Source organism: Cetorhinus maximus, chromosome 4 (assembly GCF_964194155.1).
Source record: "Cetorhinus maximus chromosome 4, sCetMax3.hap1.1, whole genome shotgun sequence".
In the NCBI taxonomy this organism is placed as follows: Eukaryota; Metazoa; Chordata; class Chondrichthyes; order Lamniformes; family Cetorhinidae; genus Cetorhinus; species Cetorhinus maximus.
Window position 1 is genome coordinate 56,956,346 of NC_135882.1, and position 25,424 is coordinate 56,981,769.

General features: G+C 42.4%; 1 protein-coding gene across 1 annotated transcript in view; it reads left to right on the forward strand.

Moving 5' to 3' along the window:
- Positions 1-25,424, forward strand: part of csmd3b (CUB and Sushi multiple domains 3b) — a 2,128,577-nt gene that overhangs the window by 1,985,167 nt on the left and 117,986 nt on the right. The window contains exons 51-56 of the mRNA XM_078541225.1: positions 3,572-3,766; positions 4,384-4,557; positions 4,755-4,928; positions 11,830-12,003; positions 17,919-18,104; positions 18,523-18,696. Of these exons, the coding sequence (XP_078397351.1) occupies positions 3,572-3,766; positions 4,384-4,557; positions 4,755-4,928; positions 11,830-12,003; positions 17,919-18,104; positions 18,523-18,696 (1,077 nt within the window). The remainder of the gene's footprint in view (positions 1-3,571; positions 3,767-4,383; positions 4,558-4,754; positions 4,929-11,829; positions 12,004-17,918; positions 18,105-18,522; positions 18,697-25,424) is intronic.

Consider the following 25,424-nt stretch of genomic DNA (forward strand, 5'->3'; position numbering starts at 1 on the left):
GGGCTAATGCCACGACCCGGACTTTGGTGGAGCAAATGATAGGCATTATGAAAATGGGGTTCCAGTGCTTTGACAGGTCCAGTGGAGCACTGCATTACATTCCCTAGAGTATCATCAATGCTTGCTGCGCACTTCACAACCTGGCACAGCAAAGGGGGTAGGACCTGGCTGACGAGGAGATGGAGGATCTGCATGTATCCTCCGATGAGCTGCATGTATCCTCCAACGAGGAGGACTTCAAAGGTGATGTTGGTGATGATGTTCTCGAAAACAAGGATGCCGGCAATGAGACCATCGCGCTGGCCAGACGAGGCAGATGCTCTTGGGAGGCCCTCATAGCCACAAGATTCATGGAGGATGATGACGAGATGCAGTGAGGACAGTCCTGACATCCTTACCTTGCATCTGTGAACATTTGACTCCTGTGTGGCTGATAGCAGTGCACATATCCTCAGTGCTCAGACTCGTGTCATGGAGATATAGTGGAGGTCCTAATAGTCGCTCGATTCCAGGACAATGATGACAACATGCAGTGAGGTCACTCCATAGATCTTCACAGACATGTGAATGTCTGACTCCTGTCTGACTGTGGACAGTTCGCTTGTGCTCTGTGATCGGGGTCATATCACGGAGACGCAACCATGAATCTTTAAATGCATCTGATCCTTTATCAGCCTTCAGCACCTGACCCCTTCAGGAGCATAGCATCACCGGTCACAGATGCTAAAAATATGGAGGCCAGCCCCTCCTCAAAGGTGCTGAGAGCACACAGAGAGAATGACGGAACTCTGTGACGCCTGCCCACGACATTCTGGCAGCAATGGCAAGCACTATCGAGGTGCAGTCATCAGTAATGTGTCCGGTTAGTGTGAAGCCGGACCATCGCTTTGGACTGAAGCCTGCACAAAGCACATGGAAGAGGCCCTGGACTGAGACATCTGTCTTTATTTTGTGCACAAACCAAGATTTAAATCTGACTGATACAAACACTGCTCATCAGAACAAGGAGTTATAAGCATGGAGACATTCTTGGGAGTTTATTGACAATTGTGAACATTATGTACAAGTGATTAACACCCGTGCCCAGGGTGTGCAACTGCATCTTCTTAATCTTCTAACCCTGCCACTATGTCTGGGTGCTCTCGCCAACATCCACAGCAGAGGTGGAGGCAGCCTGGTGACTGCTACACCCTGCCTGTGATGACCTTGGCGGGCATCCTCTGGAGGGCCAAGACCTGGAGGTCTGCTTTCAAGGTCCTGCAGTGTGGCAGTGGCACCCTCCTCGGCCGTTGGAGCTGGTGCTGCTGGGGTCACAGGAAGAGGGGATTCAGATGGGCCGGACACTCTCGGAGTCACCTGGGTGGATGGCCTCGGAGTGTACACCTGTTGATCCTCCTCCCTATGAGTGCCCAAGGGCCCCTGGCTGACTCCTTGAGGATGAGGGGAAGCTGGACTGAAACTATTAGAGACCAACTATGGGGTCAGTGATGGAGTTCAGCCCACACCGCAGTGCAGGACCAATGTCGTGGACCAAGGTCTCTACGGTGGCCGCCATCCTACCAGTGTTCACCTCTGTGTGTTGGTGCTATCACCTCAGCCTGAAGGCAGATGGACTCCTCCATTGTGCCTTGCAATCTGAGGAGTGCAGCAGACATCCCTTCCTGATGTTCCCAAACTTGCCTTTGCAGCTCCAGCAACTGAGGTATAACCGAGTTCAGAGGCTCCTCATCTGACTCAGAGTCAGCAGATTTCAGGACTCCAGTAGTCCTCCAAGTGCTGGAAACTTGGTAAGTCCTTGCCTCCACCTGCTGTGTATCAAACACTGTGATGTACTCACCAGATTGTGACCCCGAGGCTACTCTAGAACTACGTTCCACCGTGAAATGTGTCTCTGCACTGGTGAAGGGTGTGGATGAGCACCGTGATGGGTCTTCATTTCAGATGTCATCAGATTCTTCTTCCAAGGTCTCTTCGGGACTTGAGTCGTGGACCTGGTTCATGGACCCCCTCGGCTGCTCCCCAGATAAGCCTGCAAAAGCAAGGAGAGATAATTACTGCATGAATGGGACTGCGGAACAGGGGCAGTAATTCATAGCATGGTTACCTGATGGATGTTGCACTGCTAGATCCTCACTTGGTTGAGCACCGCCAACCTCACCATCAGCACAGGGATGACCCAGATCATCGCCATCCAATTGGATGACTCTATTTTCAAAGCCTTTGAGGACCTTGATGTCAGGCATTCCTCCACCAGTCTGCGACTTCTCCATTTTGTTGTGTGCCAGCTTGTCCTGCATGAAGACAGATGGAGAGAGTGTAAGCAGGATGCCTGCCTGGTATGTGTGGGTGGTGCCATGGACAGGATGAGGACACGACCTGCAGGGCAGATGAAGATGTGTGTGAAAGAGTGAATGGTGAGGCCCCTTGAACTGGCAGTGAGTGAAATCCTTGTGGATATGTGATGGGTTTGTGAGTGTGTGAGTTGAGAGTGATGAGAAGAGTGACTTAACCTGGCGGAACAGAGGAGATCATCCATCATATTTAGGCACTGGGTGGCTGTCCTCTTTTGCAGGGCATTGATGCTGACCACTTGCTGCCACTGCCTTCCATGCTGGATGGTGACCTTGCTCGCTGGTCTTCACCCAGAGTGGTGGTAGAGGACTTCACAGTGGGCCTCCACTGCATCCCAAGGGAGGCATTGCTAAATTTGGGGGCAGCATGCTTCCTCCCTTTGGCAGCCATGATTTTGTAGCAGCTTCCAATCCCTTAGAGAGTGCTAGCTCTGTGCAAGGCCACCCTTCAAATTGGCACCCAGATTACTGAAGGCCTGAGGGGATGGCAGGGCAAGCGAATCAGAGGTCGCCCCACCAACGATCCAGCGTGTTTCCCGGGAATGCATTATTAATGAGGCAGGATGCACCAGGAATGAGACGATACGGCGCGAAAACCTGCCATTGCAGTTGGCAGTTAAAACATCCATTTTCCCACCCGCTGCTGCACTTTGTGCAGATCTGGGATGGTTCCACCCGATATTTCATTCCTTCAGATTTTAATTATTGCTGGAGATATATATATATATTTTAATCTTCTCTTTCTGTCTCTGTTATATATCTTTCTCTGTCTCCTCTCTCTCTCTCTCTCTCTCTCTCTCAATCTCATCTTTCTTTCTTTCTCTTTATTTCACTCTTTGTAACTGATTTGGCCTAACTAACACTTCCCAGTTCAAACACTGCACTACCCATTACTGATCAGTTCAGGAGATGTAAAATCACTTGCTCTGTCCATACAGGCCCCAGGTAGAAAACATTGCATCGCTTTGATTCTCAATTACAGTGAGTTCCAGTGCAAAACCCTTTCCGAAATATGTGGGCAATACAATGAATGGCTAATATAATTTGTTTGCCATTTAGACCAAAATCTTGCCCATTAACTTTTGAGTTATATTGTTACCAAAGTTCTAACAGTTTCTGCAGTGAATTGTATTGTTTTACCACACAGTACAGATTATATGTAACTGTATTTGGTTTTCCAATGTTCTAATTAGTCAACCAATTTTTTGCTTTTCTACAAGTGATGACATGCCCCAGCATCAGTTCTTTCACTTTGGAGCACGGGAGTTGGCGAGTGGTGAATGGTTCACATTATGAGTTTAGAACAAAAGTTGTTTTCACTTGTGATCCTGGCTACTATCGACTTGGACCAACTACCATCAAATGCTTGGCTAATGGAACTTGGAGCTGGGGGAGAGAAAGACCACGCTGTCAAAGTAACTATAATTGTTTCAACTCATTTTCTTTTTGAAAGTTTTAATGAAAATTTCTCTGATACACCATAATGCAATCCAAACAGTAATTCAAATCCTCAAATTAAGGAAAATGTTTAATCTATAATAAATTAATTTTCTAATTGATTATTTGATTATAATCATTATCTAAACTTGTGTTTTCACACTGATTAATTAAATATCTACATATATACTTGAAAATGTAGATTTACTCCCTTTCCCGTCAGTCTTCATGTATTGTTTGAAATGGTGGTTAAATTCCCCTCTATATATGCTGTTCAGTAAATGGTCACTGGAAAGTAATGAGAGAGGCAATGGGCCACTTGGCCTTCAGTTTCCTTTTCTTCATTTGAGACCATACCTTCCTCTAAAGGAATAACCTTCATTCAGAAATTGTATAGAAAACTGCAGGCCCAATTTTGTGTCTTGCTACTTCATGACACAACATGTTGGAGTGAATGAACTGTCCCTAAGTCCAGTGTGTCATTTTGTGGTGTTACGTGTAACATAACCAAGGTATTGTTACCTAACAACATATACTCTGAGATCATTACTGCTACATGCCCAATTCATACATTTCCTTCATTTCCCTTTTTTAGTTATTTCTTGTGGAGAACTAGGACATCCTCCTAATGGGAAAAAGATCGGAACTCAAACTACCTTTGGAGCGACAGCCATCTTGACCTGTGATGCAGGCTACATATTAGTTGGCTCAACTGTCAGAGAATGCCTGGCATCAGGGCTTTGGAGTGGAACTGAAACTAGATGCCTAGGTATGAGGGTGCATTTCATAAGAGAGAGAAAGAGAGGAGTTTCAAGTCTAAAGTTGTATATTTTAAAATGGAACTCTATAATTTAAAATATTATGCTTAGACATAAATGTTGGTTGTAATTCTGATAAACTTCAAATGAAGCATATTTTTTTCTTGAGATTGAAAGTGCCACTTTATCTTTTGTTTTAACTTTTAAGCTGGACACTGTGGAGTTCCAGATCCAATAGTGAATGGTCAAGTGGTTGGAGAGAATTATGGTTACAGAGATACAGTGGTTTACCAATGTAATCCTGGGTTTCGTCTAATTGGTTCATCTGTAAGGATATGTCAACAGGATCACAACTGGTCTGGCCAACTGCCAATCTGTGTGCGTAAGTGAGCATTTCTTTTTCTAGTATTTTTAAGATTCCAATAAAAAAAGCTTTGCAAATATAGAGGTTAATAATATGATGATATATTACGTGCTGAAGTGAATGTCCACTTGTCAGAAAACCTTCATGAATGTCTGAGGTCGGCAACACGCCTGAGGCAGCCTACATACCCAAATATAAGAGTAATGCAAAGGGCCTAGAAGTCTATGCAGTAACTGTGTGTTATAGCCATTGGATTGCCAAAGCCGTGCTCCAGCAACACAGCATTTCCACAGATTATGCAGTGCAGAAACAGGCCATTCGAACAACATAGCCCATATCAGCATCTATACTCCACTCAAGCCTTCTCCCATACTTACAAAAACAAAACACTGTGGAAGCTGGAAATTTGAAAGAAAAACAAAAAGTGCTGGAAGTGCTCAGCAGGTCAGGCAGCACCTTTGCAGAAAAACAAAGTTAACATTTCAGGTCGATGACCTTTCTTCTGTCAGGATGGTATAATAATGTTATTGGAATTTGTGTGTATGTGTGTGTGTGTGTGTGTGGGCGGGATTTAATTCCACTGGGGCTTTAATCGCATGGGAGGCCTGATGCTGTCCACATAAGTCCCTGATTACCTCGTAATTGCATTGGGCCTCCTGCATAGAAACGACGCAGGGTTTCCACAAGTTTTCCACTTTGAGCAGGAATTTACCAGAGCAGGTGCGAAGGGTCAAATGGCCTGCTCCTGCTCCTATTTCTTATTTCTTAAGCTCTTGAGCATCTCTAGCCCTGTGCCACGAGATTCAACCAAATGATGGAGTGATGGGAAAATATGAGAAGCATAGAATAACCTAAGTATATGGCACTATGCTCCATTTGTGGCAGGATTATCCTTGGGATGGCTTGCTTGATTTATAGGTCATTTTCAGGAAATGGTCAGTGGCCATTGATTAATAGAGAAAACATGGGAGACAACCTATTGATGTGTGCAGATCCCATGTCTATTTGCAGTGATTATTGAAAAAAAGAGTTAACTTGGATTTTGTTTAACATGTCTAGAAATTGGATGATTCTAGAATAAGGAATAGTGCCAAAGGGAGGATTGAGTTACAACACAGATAAACATGTACAAGGAATTAAACCTTGTGAAGATTTGCGCAACATTGCATTAACATGGTTTTCATGGATAAGAATATGCCTCTAGCTATAGATTATTCTGGTTTCAGCAAGAATTAAAATTATTTTTGTGCTCAGTCAGAACAGTAAATAAGCTAATAAACATGGTGCGAGATTGCTAAATTAAGCATTTACATTTCAACTATTAATCTTTTTTTAAAAAAGTTAATTCTATCACTGAAGTTAATCAGATCACATAATTCATAATCTTGAAATGGCCTCTAATGCTGCGTACAGTTTTCTTTTATACATCATTTGGGAAAGACATTTGGTTACTGATGGAAAACAAGTTAACTAACCAGTGGGTTAATAGTAAGATTCCCTGCGTATTGTGCATTTATATAAACAATACAGATATGAGCAGCAAATTTGCTATATCGACATTTTGCTAAATAATTTCTTTCAGTAAGAAAACTAAAGCTATTCACTGATTCACTTTCTGACAATGAATGATTGAATTTTAAATTGGTATTGTCTTTCTACCCTACATTTACAATGGTTCTCCTCAACACCAGGACGTTTAGTCTTTTGGAGCTGGCGACTCAGTGTTCAAACCAAGCATCTAAAACAATGAATGGGCCACATGGCGAAGAACAAATCTCCATTCACACACAAAGCCAGACCCGTGCACACACCGAAAAATATCCAACATACACAAAAAACCAAGACTGGCAATACACACGCAAAGCAAAACTACGATACCATGAACAATAAGATTTCCATATTCAAAACAATGAAACCCCAATGCGCACAAATAACAAAAACCTTCATTTTCAAGGAAAGCAGGAGCACCTCCAAAACAGATAAAATTCTTCAATCTTTTCCTCCATTCTCTTCTCATCCCCTACCCACTCTTTTCCATTTTGTCTACAACGTCCTTCTCATTCCCTGAAGCTTTGGAAACTTCAGTTCTTTAATGTTTATTGGATTGGCCTGGGGACTGGAAAAGACTGGTTGATGATGGTTGCAAAAATGCTGATCCCTGGCTGATCAAAATCCACCAATCAGGGTGCACCCTTTTCCCGTGTAGTCAAATGTTAAAAAAGAGTTTTAAATTGAGAACAAAGTTAAAACCGTTTCATCATTAGCTGAACTCCAAATTTGAATGAGTGCTTTAAATTCTGCGAGGTATTTGTTAGCATCAATCCGGTATAAAAATATCTGTCATGAAAAAGAGACAGGTTAACATTGTGGTATGGAACCTTCATCAATGTATGTTTTTCATTCCAGGTTTGTAATGTCTGTAATTATTTTCTTTTTATCTGAAGCTACTTTTAAAATTGATTTTTGTGTACTTCAGTATAGAGGCCCATTTCTTTGATGTGAAGGTTTACGTATGTCACTTCAAGCTAAAAGTAATGTTGTCTGATGCTGGATAAAGGATATTGGTAATTTTATGACGCAGGAACTAGAAAAAAACATGTTATATTCCACAGCCTGTGTTATTTTAAACAATGTATTATGGAGCAGGTATAGATCAGAGAGCAGTGATTTACAGGAAATATATTACTGAGTGATGGAGCTGCATAATTCATGAGCACTGCAGGTGCCAGTGAATTATGTAAACAGCCGCCTTTTATTTCTTGACACTCTTCATCTTCAATTTGCGATTTGTTCATCCAGTGCAAAACTATGGCCTAAATTTTCACAACAACAGCAAGGGTCTTTGACTTAACCAAAATGGCACCAGACCCGCAATTCTGGAATTCCCACCCCTGAACCCAGCACCCAACATTTCCACTAGGAGTGGGTAGGGGTAGGGGAAACAGGGGAGGGTTGCAGTTTGCACATCTTGTATTCATGAGACAGCTAAACATGTAAAAGTGCAGCTGCCTTCAAACAGATCCAATTTTCATTGCGGGCTTTACACTTCTCAAGAGAATGTCTAAACTTACCAGAGTTCTTTGGGGAGCTAATATATTCTTTTGGAGAGGTAAGGTAACGTTTTTGATAGGTATAGGGACTCGTTTGGGAGAGGTCAGGTGCCCTTTGGGACTGTTAAAAGTAGATGTGAAGGTATGTAAAAAGTGCATAAACTCAAGGCGTTTAGATCTCCTGGACTTCAAATAAAAAAGACAGTCTGTAGTTTTTTAAAAATGTGCTTGCTATTTCACTCTATCAGTTGACATAACCCTGAGGGCTATCTTTACATGATTTGTGTTGCATGAATATTTCCACAACCTATCATTATCACAATGAGATGCCTGACAATTCACAGGGCTGAATTTTCTGCCTAGCGAGAGGGCGGGCCCAACCCAATCTCCAGCGGCGGGGAGCCGATCCCCGCTGGAGAAGCGGGCCCTGCCGCCATTTTAAGTGGGTGGGCCAATTAAGGCCTGCCCAGCATGACGCCCGGCGGGAAGCGCTATGCACTTGTGTGCGGGCGGGGGGGATTCCCCAAATGCGAGTGTGTGCTCTTTCGCACATGTGCACAAAAAAGCACACATCACCCTGAGGCTAAGTGCTGCCTCAGGGAGATCACTGACAGCAGTATACACATTAAAAGTGAAAAAGAAAATCCTTAACAAGTCCCCCTCATGTGACAATGTCACACAAGATGGGACATGTTAATAAATTTCACTAAAGCTTTATTACACTTTTTTAAACTTAACATGAAACCTCATCCCGCTGCTAAGTGAGGTTTCATATTTTTTCAAAAGCCCACCGGGGTTCCTGGCCTGCCCGCCAACCTTAAGGTTGGACGGACAGGTCCTTTAATTGTTTTGATGATCTTGTCAATGGCTTGAATTGGCCATTGACAGGTCGGCAGGCGGACAGCTGATGGCACTGCCCCCGCCTTCCTGAATATTTAAATGGGGCGGGATGACGTCGGGGGTTCCCCCGACATCATCCCGCATCATTTTGCGCGTTGGCGAGCGGGCCCCGCCCCCTGCTCACCGACAGCAAAATTCAGCCCACAGTTTGATTGACAGCACCAAGTGGTATGAAGCCTTTGATGTGGAGCTATGAATACAAATGTTTGTTTTTATAAGGAATGAAGGAGTTGAAGGAATTTAAATGTAGCAAATGGGTTTTGATCAATGAGAGTTTTTTTTTAAATAGTGAATTCATCAAGAGACACTTAGAAATTTATTTTATTTCATCTCAGCATGGGTCCTGAGGTCTGACCATGATGGATACTGGGTGAGTGGCATGGGTGGTGTAAGGGCAAAGGATGTTGGATGGGGGCATGGGTTGGCATGATTTGGCACTAAGTTGGAAGAGGACCTATAATGAGCCACGGGGTGGTTAGAGGGGCATAGGTTGGCATGGAGTGTAAGAAGGGCCATGGGGGTTGTGTGGAGGGCATGAGGTGGCATGGGTTGGCATGGATGGAGCATGGGGTGTGTGTAGGGGGTGAAGTAATGAAGGTTGGAGCTCTGTTGTTTGTTTTCTTGTTTCACGTACAGCTGGGACAAAGTACTGGAGCACTGTCCTTTCGGACAGCCTTCTTCTGCACCCGACAGGCCCTGTGACTGCCTTCGCACTGTTTCAAGGGGCGGCTGGCCTTACTCCAGTTAACACTCACCCTGCCCAAATGGAAATCAGGGCATCCGGGGCTCCCGACTCGCGAGTGAAAATTCAGGTCTATATCACTCATGGTCTTCAAAATAGCTCAAAACAATGTTTCCAGATACACACTGGGCAGAATTTTGCCGTCGGCGAGCAGGGGATGGGGCCCGCTCGCCGACACGTAAAATGACGCGGGATGACGTTGGGCGGAACCCCCGACGTCATCCAGTCCCATTTAAATTTTCAGGAAGGCGAGGGCGCAGCAAAATCAGCTGCAGGCCCACCAACCTGTCAATGGCCAAATGAAGCCATTTAAACAATTAAAGGACCTGCCCGTCCAACCTTAGGTCTGTCCGCAAGCATTACCCAGACCTCCCTGTCACTTGCCATTTCAACACTCCATCCTGCTCTCATGCCCACATGTCCGTCCTTGGCTTGCTGCATTGTTCCAGTGAACGCAAACTGGAGGAACAGCACCTCATCTTCCGACTAGGCACTTTACAGCCTTCCGGACTGAATAATGAGTTCAACAATTTTAGATCATGAACTCTCTCGTCCATCCTCACCCCCTTTCCGTTTTTTCCCCCTCCCTTTTGTTTTTTCCAATAATTTATATAGATTTTTCTTTTCCCACCTATTTCCATTATTTTTCAATGTATTTCCATCCATTGTTTTATCTCTACCTTTTAGCCTTTTTAGATTCCTTCACCCCACCCCACCCCCACTAGGGCTATCTGTACCTTGCTTGTCCTGCTTTCTACCCTTAATTAGCAGATTCCTTTAGATAATATCACCACCTTCAACGCCTCTTTGTCCTTTTGTCTGTGACATCTTTTGGTTATCTCCTGGCCCCTGTACCTAGCTTCTTGTCCCAACCCCCCCCCCCCCACCCCCCCTACCCACCCCCCATAAACCAGCTTATATTTCACCCCTTTTCTATTTTTACTTAGTTCTGTCGAAGGGTCATGAGGACTCGAAACGTCAACTGTGCTCCTCTCCACCGATGCTGCCAGACCTGCAGAGAAAACATGAAACCTCATCCAGCGGTGGGATGAGGTTTCATGCAGGGTTTCAAAAATTTTAATAAAGTTACTCTGTAAATTATGAACATGTCCCAACTCATGTGAGGCGGACATGTAAGGGATTTTTTTCTTTCTATTTTTAATATTTTTCAAAGTCCGGGCGATCTCCCTGAGGCTGCATGCATGAAAGAACGCACTCTCGCTTTTAGGGAATTCCCCCCCCCCGCCCGCGCAGGGAGCGCATAGCGGTTCCTGCCGGACGTCATGCTGGGCGGGCCTTAATTGGCCCACCCACGTAAAATGGTGGTGCGGCCCGCTTCGCTGGTGGGGATCGGCTCCTCGCCCGCTGGAGATTGGGTCAGGCCCTCCCGCCCGACAGGCAGAAAATCCTGCCCACTGGGGCTAACTTTCAACTTTTTACACACAACCCGATTTCCTTTCTAGCATGTTCCGTGCTTGCCTGATGGCTCTGTCATTTTTTAAAGTTGTGACACTTCAAATGCTAACAATACTAACCAAAAAAAAAAGAAAATCTGGATCTAAATCTCAAAAGTTCCTCCTCAGAAGCCTAAATTGTGTACATTTAACAGAAGAACTATCAGCGAGATGGAGGCTTGAAATAACTGTCCAGCAGAGTAAAAGAGTTTCTGATATATAGGTATTCTGCATATGTTCAAATCTTTATTTGCTTGAGAAAACTGAATAAGGGATTTGTAAAGAGAAAAATATACAAGCAAAAGGTAGTTCTGCCATTAGTCAGTGCACTACTCTCGCTCATCTTGGTCCAATTGCAACCTTTTCTACCAGCAAACTCTCCCAGCTTCTAATTTTCCTCTGGTCCATTTTCCATACAATTTCCTTTATATGTTACATCATCCCTTTTCAAACCTTTTATCAGTTTTCAGGACATTAATTCAGCAAAATATTTGAAAAGAAACAAAATGCAAGAATAGCCATAAACAAGTTATCTCTAAACAGCCAGTTGGTGTACTACTCAGTCCAGTGTCAGCTTGATTATCTTCTTGGACTGCAGACTGTCTCCTCCGTTATGATGAATGATCAAGGTTTCAGGTAACTGGGTTATAATCAATGGTAATAATGACTTTACAAACACTATTCACGATCCCTCCTGTGCACATGTGTAAGTATTCCTAAGATTCTGGTGGGATTTTAAGGATTTCAGATTATTGGTCATGTCTTTCTCCTAGCAATCAGCTGTGGTCATCCTGGAAATCCAATTTACGGGAAAACCTCTGGAAATGGTTTCAATCTCAACGATGTTGTAACATTTTCTTGCAACACTGGATACATGATGGATGGGACAGCCAGGGCCCAGTGTCAGGCAAACAGACAGTGGAGCCAATCTGTACCAACATGCAGAGGTAAGTGCACAATATAGTTAGTGTCTTTTACTGTTATAACTTGCAGTGCGAAAAGAAGCTATACTTGTAACTGGTAAATGAGTAAAGATGAGTAAAGATCATAATCACTATTAATTGTGGTATTAAGGTGCTTATTTATTTCTGAATTCCTGTTCAGCATATAATATACGTTACCTGCAAGCTGGAGTAGACAATGCTAATATTTACACATAAGTGAGGATCTATGTTGCCTGTTCCCTCAGTGGCCTACTTTTGTCACTTGTTTAAATGAAAGATCATGTGCTGTTCTGATGAATGCATTGTGTTATGAAATAATCACCTTAAAGTTTCCAGCTAGAGGGGTTTTTCCTGATTATTTTCCATAACTCAACAGAAGCTTGGCAGAAGCTCTGGAAAAATGGCATAAACAGATGTTTCACCAGGGCCTCCGCCAATCTTGTGCCAAAGGTATATCTGGAGTGAGGAACTCTCAAGGAAATTCTGTCCTGTTGTGCAGTCTCTTTTTTTGTGGTGTTTCCATTTTAAAGGCAAAGGTGCAGATACAAAATTGGATGAAGTATTTCAATTGAAATATATCCAGTACTTTGTCTCTTTGTTTTGAAGCTAAGCTGGCATTCTTACATTGTACTTCACCTTATCTCAGTCTTATCAAACAAATGAATTGGGAAAACAAGTCTTATAAAGAGCATAGAGTTAAATGAAATATGCACGTCAAGAATGGGGAAACGCCCTTGTGCGGCTTCCGAAACACAAGCCCACCTCCAAACCCTATTCCTGCCATATTTTTGTCTCTGACAGATATGAACATGGAAGGGTTGGGTTAGTGAGCCACAATGCAGTATGGGAAGAGTAAAGGCAGAGTGTGGATGCGGAGATCTGCTGGTTAGAAGGCCTGCCTTGATTCTCAGGGACAGCGCCCCAACTCTCAACATCATTCTTATGCTCCCTAAGCCTCACCCCTCATTCCCCACGAAAACCACCCCCATATCCCTTCCATGCCCCCTCATACTCCTTATGACCCCTACATGGCTCCTTCAATACCCCAATGCCCCCTTCGTGCCTCGTCATACATCTATGCCCCCATATCTCCTCCATAGCCACTTCACTATGAGCAGATCTCCGGGTGTCTTTGAAATGGACGTTTAAAAATATATTTCTAACAATTTAATAAAGCTGTCATTTAAACACACTTCACATTGAAAAAAAACTCTTTCATAAAAGCCATAAAACCCCTTAGTTTGTCAGTCTGCTGTAAAAACAAACAACTATTACATACCACATCAAAGACAGATAATGCTTTAGAAACCTCCTAAAACTGAGTCAAATTGTGAACACAGCCCTTTCTGAAATAATTCATTCATAATCTTTTGAAACTCAGCCAGCATTCATAATAGGTTCAGCTGTCAAAACAAACATTGGTAAACCTAAGCATTGGAGTCTATTGAAGCTGACAACCAGATGGTCATTTGTTTTCTAAGCCACCCCAGATGTTCTGTCACTCAAAGCAGCTGAGGAGCAGGTGACTGTTTTTTTAAATCTCTCTCTAAGGATTGTTTTTCAATTTAAAAGGACTCCAGAAATTTAGATCAGTTCATATTATAACATTAGAGAACCCAAACACTCTTTTCTTCAATTTTGAATGCATAAGAGCAATTTCCCAATGTGAAAAGTACTCTAATGCATCTTAACACTTAATGCTGATGAATATAATGGTCAACTTACCTTTCTGGACAGAGCTCTATGACGAATCACTGCAGTTAACAACATTACATTACAACACAGCACCTAATGGTCAATTTGGAAGTTGTTAAAACACCTGTCAGGAAATTTCCAAAACCCCAGCAGGCTTCCCCCAGTGGTCACAAACTCTCCAACAAGTTGCTTTAATTTTAGGGCTTCCAAAACCTGCACTAGCACAGGAAAATAGTGGGGGAGAAGAAATTCAAATTTCCCATAGAACTCACAATGGTGATCTCGACCTCAGAAGTGGTGCATGTAGGTCGTAACCCAAAGCTTTCCTGGCCTGTGAAAAGACCACACAAAAGTAGCACGAGGTCGAAAAGTGAGCGGAAATTTGTTTTTGCTGTCAAAAAAGATTTTGGATTTCTCAACCCCATCCCTGCCTCCATTGGGAGATGAAGATCCGCCCCAAATATGAGTGTTTTAAGCAAAATTAACACGTTATAATGCTGACTATATCATACAGGCATGAGAAGCTAAGTTATGATAGCTGTGAGGGAGCTATTTATTTTGTGTCAATTGCAATCCAAATTTTCAGAGCATCTGGCACACATTTTTGTGTGCTGGGCACACGTATTGGGAATTCAAGCAGATTTGGCCCACAGTCCCACCCCCGCGCCTCCTCCTCCCCCAACCCCTAACACATATCCCCATTAATTATGATGGATGGTGGCAAATGTGGAAGGCACTTGCTCCAGATTCTACTTAAGTGCTCCTGGTGAGTAAACATTGCCAATGGTGGTACTGAAGATGAAATTTCGCCTCCACACATTTGAAAAACATATCCTAACAGTTTAACACATTTGTTTAGGAGTTGGATGTCATTTTTACTTTGTTCCTTTCTGACTTCTGAAAGGCACAACAGTTGGACTACGCAAGGGGCTGCACAGTGAAGCACGCCTCTGTGATATACTATGAAGCCGCTCAATATTGGCACAGAAGGAATTAATACATTCTCTGAAGTCTGACCTTTACTTTTTCTCAATTTCAAAGAGAAAACAAATTTATAATACAACTGAACTCCTTATAAATAATTAACAGTTCCTGTCACTGGTTTGAAAATGTAAACTTACAATTTGAATAAATGGGGCATACAGGATATCCATCAAATCAATATTGTCCAAATAAATTAATGCTAAAAAAAAGTGCTCACCTATATAAAATCAAAATGGCGAGGCTGTATACCAGACTGTTGCTGATTGGTTTTTTTAATTAAAAATATTCCAAATTATCCAACTATTTGAATGAAGTAAATAACATAGCAAAGTGTGGTTTTAGTGTTAATAGGCATAAATATCAGGTAACTTGAATTCAGCAATTAAGAGGAGCAATTACCAAGAGGCATGCAGCTCTTTTTGAGTTACTTTCTCTAAGATTATACTAAATATACAAATAGCTGAATAGCTCTGTATCTATACACAGAGTACCTTGGAAGTTATAAATTGACAATTCGATTAAAGTTGTAAACCCTGTGATCTGTTCAGTAGTGATATTAATTGTTACTCTTTTAACGGGAACCTCTATGTACTTTAGAAATGGAATTTATCCCCATATTGCCTTTATTAGTTTCATCTTGATTTCTGTTTAAAGGGAAGTGAAGTATGAGGAAATGGTTTTTGAAGGTACTCTTCACTGGGGAAAAAATAATTTTATAACCATTATTTAAGTATTGCCATTGCTGTCACTAGCTTGGCATATTCTCTTTCCTCTGCACTGGTTAAGAGAAGTCACTTCCATTTCAGAGCCCTCCATTTATTTTGTTGTGATTAGGACTTCAAACTTGCTTGAATTAACTGGGGCAGTCCTCCTCAACAGCCTTCTGTCTCATGAGACAATAGTTTGCATGTAGTGGTTAAAGCTGTGTTAAGCATCAGTGATACGGATCAGGAACCCCACTCTTGCATGGCAATGCTGCTCCAAACAGTCAGTCTCCAAAGGCTATGGCCATCAGCAACTGTCTCCTAGATCTGTGTTTTTTTTTTCATTTACACAATGTGGGCATGGATGGTTAGGCCAGCATTTATTGCCCATCCCTATTGCCCTTCAGAAGGTGTGCTGCCTTCTTGAACTGCTGCAGTTTCTGTGGTGTAGGTACTTTTATGACGCGGCAGATGATGTGTGCCAGGCAGACCAAATCCACAAGGAAAACTTGGCTATGCTATCACAACAGTTTTGCAATTTGTATTTATTACAAGATGTGTGCACTGAATTCAGAAGTAATGAGTCCACCAACACCTTTAGAGATTTAAAAAAAATAAATTAAAATATTTATTAACAAAAGCAAAGATTTCAAACACATACATAAGACTACAATTGCTTACTACTATAGCAGCTCCTAAAATTCCTAATTAACCTGACTCCCAGGCAACAGTCCAAAATAGATTTGAGATTTTAAAAAACAGCAAGTTAACACAGTACCCAATTGACAGCGGAATTTCAAATGGCTTTCTCCAACTTTAGTTACTGGCACAATAGGCTTATGCACAAATGGCTGGATGCTTCTTGAAGGCTGTTTCACACACTCCTATTAGATCTTACATGGACCCCAACATAGCCCTTCATTCTCCTTTATATATGTTTCTCTCTCTTTAATATATAACTTCCATTCTTCCATATGTCTTTGGAATTGTACCTTTCCCATAATATAAAAACTTTCATGTTGCCAATATCATCAGTAACCAATGGGAAAAATAAACACACTTCTTAGCCTTGCTTAGCTGGCTAGCTGTAAACAGACTAACATCCCTTTGAAATCCAAACAATCCCTTCACTTATCTCAAAATGCAAATTCCCTTCACAACTTACATGCTAAGACAACATCCATGTTTATTCATTAGCATTTCAAGTATATTTCTATACCTAGCTTCTTTTGGTAATGTAAAGCTTGCAGTCTACCCGACTCCAAATGTAATTAAATCACACAGATAGAACCATCTACACTCACACCCATAAACCTACTTTACAAAAAATCAGAAAAATATTATGAAAATGATTATACTTTCGTAACAGTACACCTACAGTGTTGTTAAGGAGGGAGTATCAGGATTTTGACCCAGTGACAGTGAAGAAAAGGCAATATATTTCCAAGTCAGGGTGGTGAGTGGCTTGGAGGGAAACTTCCAGGTGGTGGTGTTCCCATGTATCTGCTGCCCTTGTCTTTCTAGAATTGATCACTAGGTCACAACCTGCTGGACTTCCATATCTTGATTGCCAAGACACTTGCAAGTAAGCTATGAAGTTGACTGCTCCTTGGGCAGCGGTTGTGGGTTTGGAAGATGCTGCCCAAGGAGCAGTCAACTTCATAGCTTACTTGCAAGTGTCTTGGCAATCAAGATATGGAAGTCCAGCAGGTTGTGACCCAGTGATCAATTCACTGTACAGAAGGTCTTTGGGTTTATGGCCATCATCCATCCAATGAACATGGCCGAGCCATTGCAGACATTGTTGGCTAAATAATGAGTGTATGCTGATGGAATTAGCATGATCCAGGCCCTCTAAGGTCATGATCTTAGCTTCCCAAGAGATGTAAAGGATAAGTCTGAAACAACGAGTATGTAAACAGTTGAGCTTTTTCTCCTGCCTAACATATGTTGTCTAGGTTTCACCACTGTAGAGGAATGCACTGAGGACACAGGCTTGGTAGGCTCAGAGTTTAGTGTTCTTGATCAGGTTGCTATTGGCCCACAGTTCCAACATGGACCAACAGCAACATGGCCAAGAACACAAAACTGGGCCAGTCCAACCTGGGGAAAAAGCGCTGTTGTCCAGGCACTACTCTGGTCAGACAGGTAGAATGTTGTTTCTGGAATCAAGTAACTGTGAATTTTCTCAGTGCCAGCCCTGACTGAAATGAACAGAGATAATCAAGGAAACAAGTCTCTCCCTCCCCCAATTGTTAGCATGATCAGAGGCCAATTGACACATGTCCCTAAGCATATAAGGTATTATAATATTGGCAAAAGATATATTGTGTTGCTTGGCTTCTTTTCATTTTGAAACAATATCTGCAGTAATGAAACGCTGAACCCAACCTTGCCGGCTCATTCATTGGGAAATGTTAGTGGTTGGTGGACATTTTCTTAATTTAGTTCTCAAAGCAAACTCGTAGAAAAACACAACTTATCAGGAATTGAAAACCATATTTAACTTGCATCATTTTTGATTTTATTGGTTAGTGGTAAACTGCTCTGATCCTGGAATTCCTGCAAATTCCATCCGGGAAAGTAAGAACGAATATGGAAACTTCACCTTTGGCTCAATGGTATTCTATGACTGCAACCCTGGATATTTTTTGTTTGGATCTTCTGTTCTTTCTTGCCAGTCTAATGGGTACTGGGATAAGCCGCTGCCTGAATGCACATGTATGTATGTTTTATTTGTATGTGCACCTTATTTAAGGTGGTAAAATTAAATAAATAACAACAACTTTCTGTGGTAAAACACTCTATATTTCCATTGATTGTATTTAGATTGTGGAAGTCTAGATGTAACTGTTGGTAACACTTAACAACTTAATGCATTCATATAACATTCTTTGTCAGCTGTTTTAATGGGAATAGTAAACTGCATTATTTCTTTCTTGTTAGTTGACAGAGGGATATTATACAAGTGTGTTAAGCATTTATAAGCTAGTATCAAAGACAACAATTTCTAGGCTGAAATCTTGTCTATTTCAGCAAGTAACTTGTCTTATGACTACAAGCAGGACTTTATCTTTTTGATATGTAACAAAGGAAACCAGGGCAATTTATGTCTTGATTTGTTATCTCTTTCAAATAGTGGTTGACTGTGGCCATCCTGGCATTCCTCCAAATGCAATTTTGTCTGGTGATAAATACACATTTGGAGCAACTATTCACTATTCCTGTGTTGGCAAACGGCTGCTCATAGGCCCATCAATGCGTACCTGCCAGATGAATGGACACTGGAGTGACTCCATGCCTCACTGTTCTGGTATGACTAATTTTTGTGCTATCTATAATCAGAAATACTAACCTACATTGAACTTCAATCAGCCTTGAATAGTTTCAATTTCATTTTACTCTATACAGTAGGCATGCCATGCTTTTGATTGGTGCCATTCATATGCAGAGGGTTCGATGATTGGGTTGCTGTTACAGCCAGAGAAACTACAAATTACAATACTGTACAAAGATATTTCACTTAATTTGGACTGCCGGGAAATAATTAAGTCGAATTCATTGAGTCATTGCAATGTGGGATGCAAGGGAAATATAAATAATTTTCTCTAATTAGCAACTTTTACATTTCAAGCATCTCTTTCAGACAAATATTCTGAATATTCCCATTATTTTGAACATAAGTTCCTCCTGCCTGATAAAAATGAAAGTAGAGGCTTGGATATAATTCAAGTTATCCCTTTTACCAATATTCAGTGATGTTGCAACCCGCCATGACTTCCATGGTGAGCAGAATGGCTGCCAGTGGGAATTGGGTGGGAAATTTGAATTTAAGTTCCCCTGCCTCCATTTTCACCTCCCCGACGCGGGGTTGCCCAGTGGTGGGGCAGAAAAACTTGGCCTGTTATATCAAATCCATTCACAATGTTCCAAACTTCAAAAAAATCTCTTCAAAGTAATGTTTTGAAAAACAATAACCCAAATCTCCCTGTCTGCGGACCGTCAGAGGCTGGATGTACAACTGAAGATGCACCTCAAGACCCTGTGGAATTCCTGGTATGCGGGAATTGCCCAGGATGTTTAAACTTCCATTGAGCAATTCCCCTGTTCCCTGGGACCCTCCACAACTGTCTCCAACTCTGAGCTCGAGTCAGAGACTTTGGGCAGATTTGAGGTACCTAACTGGATAGTTACCCAGGAAATGTTAGACAGTTTAAAATCTGGTCTAGCACCTGGGTAACTCCATAACCAAAACCCCTCCAAACACCATCACCCCCCCCTCCCAACCCATCCCCACCCCCCCCTCCCAACTATCCCCGCAGGATCAACAGTCCACCCCCACCCCCTACTTGACCAGAGTATCCCCTGACTATCTGACTACCCCCTGACCCCCTGACCACCCAACCACCCATTCACCTTCCTGCCTCACCAACCTCATCTACCTACCCACCTCACCCACTTATCCACCTCATTCACTCACCCATTCACTAACCCACACTCAAAGACTGGACATTTAAATTTAAGAACATAAGAAATAGGAACCAGAGTAGACCATTTGGCCCCTCAAGCCTGCTCCGCCATTCAATAAGATCATGGCTGATCTGCTTGCGTTTCGATTTCCACATTCCCATATAACCCCGATAACCTTTGATCCCCTTGCCTAACAAGAATCTATCTACCAATACCTTAAAAATATTCAATGACCGCAACTCTTCCGCCACCTTCTGAGGCAGAAATTCCAATGTCGCACAACCCACTGAGATAACAAAATTCTCCACATCTCTGTCCTAAAAGGGTGGCCCCTCATTTTAAAATAGTGCCCCTAGTTCTGGACTCACCCACAAGAGGAAACATTGCTTCGACGTCTACCTTGTCAAGGCCATTCAGGATCTTGTGTACTTCAATCAAATCACCCCTCACTCTTCTAAACTCCAGTGGAAACAAGGCTAGCCTGTCCAATCTTTCCTCATAAGACAACCCACTCATTCCAGGTAGCAATCTAGTAAACCTCTTTTGAGCTGCCTCCAATTCATTTACATCCTTCCTTAAATAAGATGACCAAAACTGGACATTCGAGGTGTGGTCTCACCAATGCCCTGCATAACTGAAGCATAGCATCCTTACTTTTAAGTTTAATCCCTCTTGTAATAAAGGATAGCATTCCATTAGCCTTCTTAATTACTTGCTGTACCTGCATACCAACTTTTTGTGACGCGTACTAGAACACCTATATCCCTCAGAATTATGCAGCCGTTCTCCATTTAAGCAATACACTGCTTCTTTGTTCTTCCTGCCAAAGTGAACAACTTCACATTTTCCCACATTAAACTCAATTTGTCAGATCTTTGCCCACTCACTCAACCTATCTATATCCATCTGCAACCTCCTCATGTCCTCACAACATACTTTCTTACCTATCTTTGTGTCATCTGCAAATGTAGCCACCATGTATTCACTCCCCTCATCTAAGTCATTGATGTAAATTATAAAAAGTCGAGGCCCCAGTACAGACCCCTATGGGACACCACTCGTCACATCCTGCCAATCAGAAAAATACCCATTTATGCATAATCTCTGCCTTCTGCCAGCCAGCCAATCTTCTATCCATGCTAATATGATACCCTCTACACCACGGGCTTTAATTTTCCATAATAATCTTTGATGTGGCACCTTATCAAGTGCCTTCTGGAAATCGAAGTACAGTACATCTGCAGGCTCCCCTTTATCCACTGCGCATGTTACTCCTTCAAAAATCTCCAATAAATTGGTTAAGCATGATTTTCCTTTCGCAAAACCATGCTGACTCTTCCTAATTGCCTTGAGCTCTTCTAAGTGCCCAGCTATAACCTCCTTAATGATCGATTCTAATAACTTCCCCACGACAAACGTCAAGCTAACTGGCCTATAGTTTCCTGTTTTCTGCCTCCCTCCCTTCTTGAATAGAGGGGTTATATTTGCTACTTTCCAATCTGTTGGAACCTTTCCAGAATCTAGCGAATTTTGGAAAACTAACACCAGCGCCTCTTTTTAGACCCTAGGATGTAGTCCATCGGGACCTGGAGACTTGCCAGCCTGCAGCTGCATCAATTTGCTCAGTAATGTTTCCCTAGTGATTTCAATTTCACCAAGTTCCTTTCTCCCATACACCTCCTGATTTACAGCTATTACTGGAATGCTTTTTGTATCCTCTATAGTGAGCACAGGAGCAAAATATTTGTTCATTTTTTCTGCCATTTCCTTATTATCTACTATTAACTCCCCACTGTCACTCTCTAGAGGACCAACACTCACTTTACTTACTCTTTTCCTTTTTAAGTACCTGTAGAAACTCTTGCTACCTGTTTTTACATTTCTAGCTAGCTTCCTCTCAGACTCTAATTTCTTTCTCCTGATTAACCTTTCAGTCATTCTCTGTTGTTCCTTATATTTCATCCAATCATCTGTCCTGCCACTCATCTTTGCAGAGCTATATGCTTTTTCCTTAAGTTTGATGCTTTCCTTAACATCTCTAGTTAACCATGGATGGTGGGTCCTTCCCTTAGAATGTTTCTTTATAGTAGGAATGTACTTATTCTGAATACTCTGAAATATACCCTTAAATGTGTGCCACTGCTTCTCTTGATCTATCCTCTAGCCTAGTTTCCCAGTTCACTTCAGCTAGCTCAGCTTTCATCCCCACATAGTTGCCCTTATTTAAGTTTAAGATATTAGTCCTAGACCCACTCTTCTCCCTTTCAAATTGAATGTTAAATTCAATCATATTGTTGTCGCTGCTACCTAGGGATGTCTTTACTCCTAGGCCATTAAGCAACCCTGTCACGTTATACAATACCACATCTAATATAACCTGCTCCCTGGTTGCTTCCAGAACATGCTGCTCTAAGAAACTATCTCAAAAGCATTCTAAGAACTCCTCATCCAGGCTACTACTGCCAATTTGATTTTTCTACTTTATATGTACATTAAAATCACCCATGATTATTGCCGTCCCTTTATCACAAGCACACAATATTTTCTCTTGAATATTTTGTCCTACATTGTGGCCACTATTAGGGGGACTGTAGACCACTCCCACTAATGACTTTTTCCCCCTACTATTCCTCATCTCCATCCAAACCGATTCTACATCCTGATCTCCTGAACCAAGGTCGTCTCTATTGCACCAATGCCCTCTTTGATTAAAAGTGCACTTCTACCTCCACTTTTACCTAACTTCCTATTCTTCTTGAATGTCATGTATCCTTCAATATTAAGGTCCCAATCATTGTCATCCTGTAGCCACGTCTCCGTAATTGCTAACAGATCGTATTTATTTGCTTCAATGTGGGCCATCGATTAATTTACTTTGTTATGAATGCTACATGCATTCAGATAGAGAGCCTTCAGTTTTGTCTTTTTGTTACCTTTATAACATCTAGTCTTGACTGTTGATGTATTCTTAGGTTTTTTTCTCTCTGTCCCTTCCTGTCATTCTCTGACCCTCATTTCTCATATTACTATTTTGCTTTCCTGTCTTGAGCTACACCTTGAATTGTTACCTCTACCCAAGCTTGATCCCTCACCCCTCTTGTTTAGTTTAAAGCCCTCTCTACTTCCCTAGTTACGCGATTTGCGAGGACACTTGTCCCAGCAGGGTTTAGGTGTAAACTGTCCCAACAGTACAGCCCCCACTTTCCCAGTACTGATCCCTGTGCCCCACAAACTGGAACCAACTTCTCCCAAACCAGTCTTTGAGCCACACATTAGTCACTCTATTCTTATTTGCCCAATGCCAATTTGCACGTGGCTCAGTTTTTAATCCAGAGATTATTACCATTGAGGTTCTGCTTCTTAATTTGGTACCTAGCTCCTCATGCTGACTTTGCAGAGCCTCTTTCCTAGTTCTACCTATATCATTGGTACCAACATGGATCCTCATCCAGGCTACTACTGCCAATCTGATTTTTTCAGTTTATGTGTACGTTAAAATCACCCATGATTATTGCTGTCCCTTTATCACAAGCACACAATATTTTCTCTTGAATACTTTCTCCTACATTGTGGCTACTGTTAGGGGGGCCTGTAGATCCTCCCCTTCCCACTGCAAGTTCCTCTCCAGCCCTGAGCCGATGTCCCTAACTCTGGCACCGGGCAGGCAACATAGCCGTCTGGACTCTCGATCTTTGTTGCAGAGAACAGTGTCAATCTCCCTCACTACACTGTCCCTTACTACTACTACATTCCTTTTTGCTCCCCCGGCTTGAACGGCTTCCTGTACCACAGTGCCATGGCTAGCCAGCTCATCCACCTTGCAAACTTCACTTTCATCCACACAGGTTGTGAGCACCTCAAACCTGTTTGACAATTGCAAGGTCTGAGGCTCCTCTCCTGCTGTCTGCTCGGTCCCATTACGTGCCTCACTGACAGTCACATCCTCACTGCAGACCAAAACAGATAACCCTCTTCTAAGAGGTGTGACTGTCTTCTGGAACAAAGTATCCAGGTATTTCTCCCCCTCCTTTATGTTTTCCAGTGTCTGCATTTCAGCTTCCAGGTCACTAATCCTGATCCGGAATTCCTCTAGCTGCTTACGCTTCCTGCTGATGTGTTTGTATGGATTGCCTTGGCGTCCAAAAGCTCCCACATCTCACAACTGCAACATAACACCGCTCCTGCCATTCTAACTTATGTTATTCAGTTAATTTGCTTTAATTATTTTCTTCCTATATATGCTACAATTTACTGTGTTTATTGAATGCTTGTACCGCTGACAATTAAAGGTTATATGCTTCTTAACTACAAGGTATGTGTTTTAGATATTCTTTTAAATTACTTAATTTTTATTTCTTTTTATCTTAATTGTTTGATTTTAAGTTTTCAGATTTTGGTTTATTATTTTAAAGTTTCAGTACTTTTTATTTATAGATCTATCTTAACTCGTCTGCCCTAACCTGGTTTATCACACACTTTCCCTTAGACTGAGCACTTACCGTCCAATCAACTTACTAGCTTCCTGTGATGTCACAGTTGCTTCCTTTCTTTTTCCTGGACTACGTCCTTGATAAACTGAAGTCCCCGCCGCTCTCTGCGCCCTTTTCAAACTGAAGTTCCCGCCGCTTTCCGCATCCTTTTCAAACTGAAGTCTCTCCCGCACTCTGTGTCCTTTTCGAACTGAAGTCCCTGTCAATCTCCGCGTCCTTTTTAAAGTGAAGTCCCCGCCACTCTCCACCCTTTGCAAACTGAAGTCTCTCCACCCTCCATGCCCTTCACAAACTGAAGTCTCTCCTGCTCTTGGCACCCTTTTCAAATTGACATCCCTCCAACTCTCCGCTTCCTTTTCAAACTGAAGTCCGCATTCTCCACACCCTTTTCAAAATGAAGTCCCCGCCGCTCTCCACGCCCTTTTCAAACTGCCATAAAAGGGGTGGGTGGGGGCCAAGTCCTGTCTTTCCCCGACTCTTCTCCGCCCAGACAGAGCTGCCCAAGGCATTCTGCGCTCGAATTCCTGTCAGAACTGGGATCAGAAGACCCGAGCAGAAATGTACAGCAGTGTCAGGTAGGGTCAGGAGAATCTTTGCGTGCAGTGACAATGTGCCTAGCATTGCCAGTGCTCAGAAGATTCAGACCAAGGTCTACTTTCTTAATATTTTCCTGTGATTTAAATTTGCCTTACTTGGAGCAATTTTTGTTACTCATCTCTGTAACATCTTAAAAGCAAAAAAGATTCTTCCTCTGATTAAGTGACCACTATTCCACCCTGCCCCCTGATGCCTCGGATGAATGACTTATGCAGCAAAAATAAATTGGGCCCCAAAATCCTCGGATCTCCTCTGCTGCTGACACAGCCAGAGTACCTGAGGTCCAGACAGGAGCATCCAACTTAGATATATTCAGCAAGCATCCATGCCAATATAACCTGACTATCTGCGAGAGGAGGAAAGGTAGGAGGAAGATGTGGTGTCTCATGGTGAGGTGCTAGAGTATGAAGAGGCGAGGTAAGGGGGAGAGATGCGAGATGAACTTGCTTAATTTTTTTTGCTTAATTATGGCCAATTGAGCTTT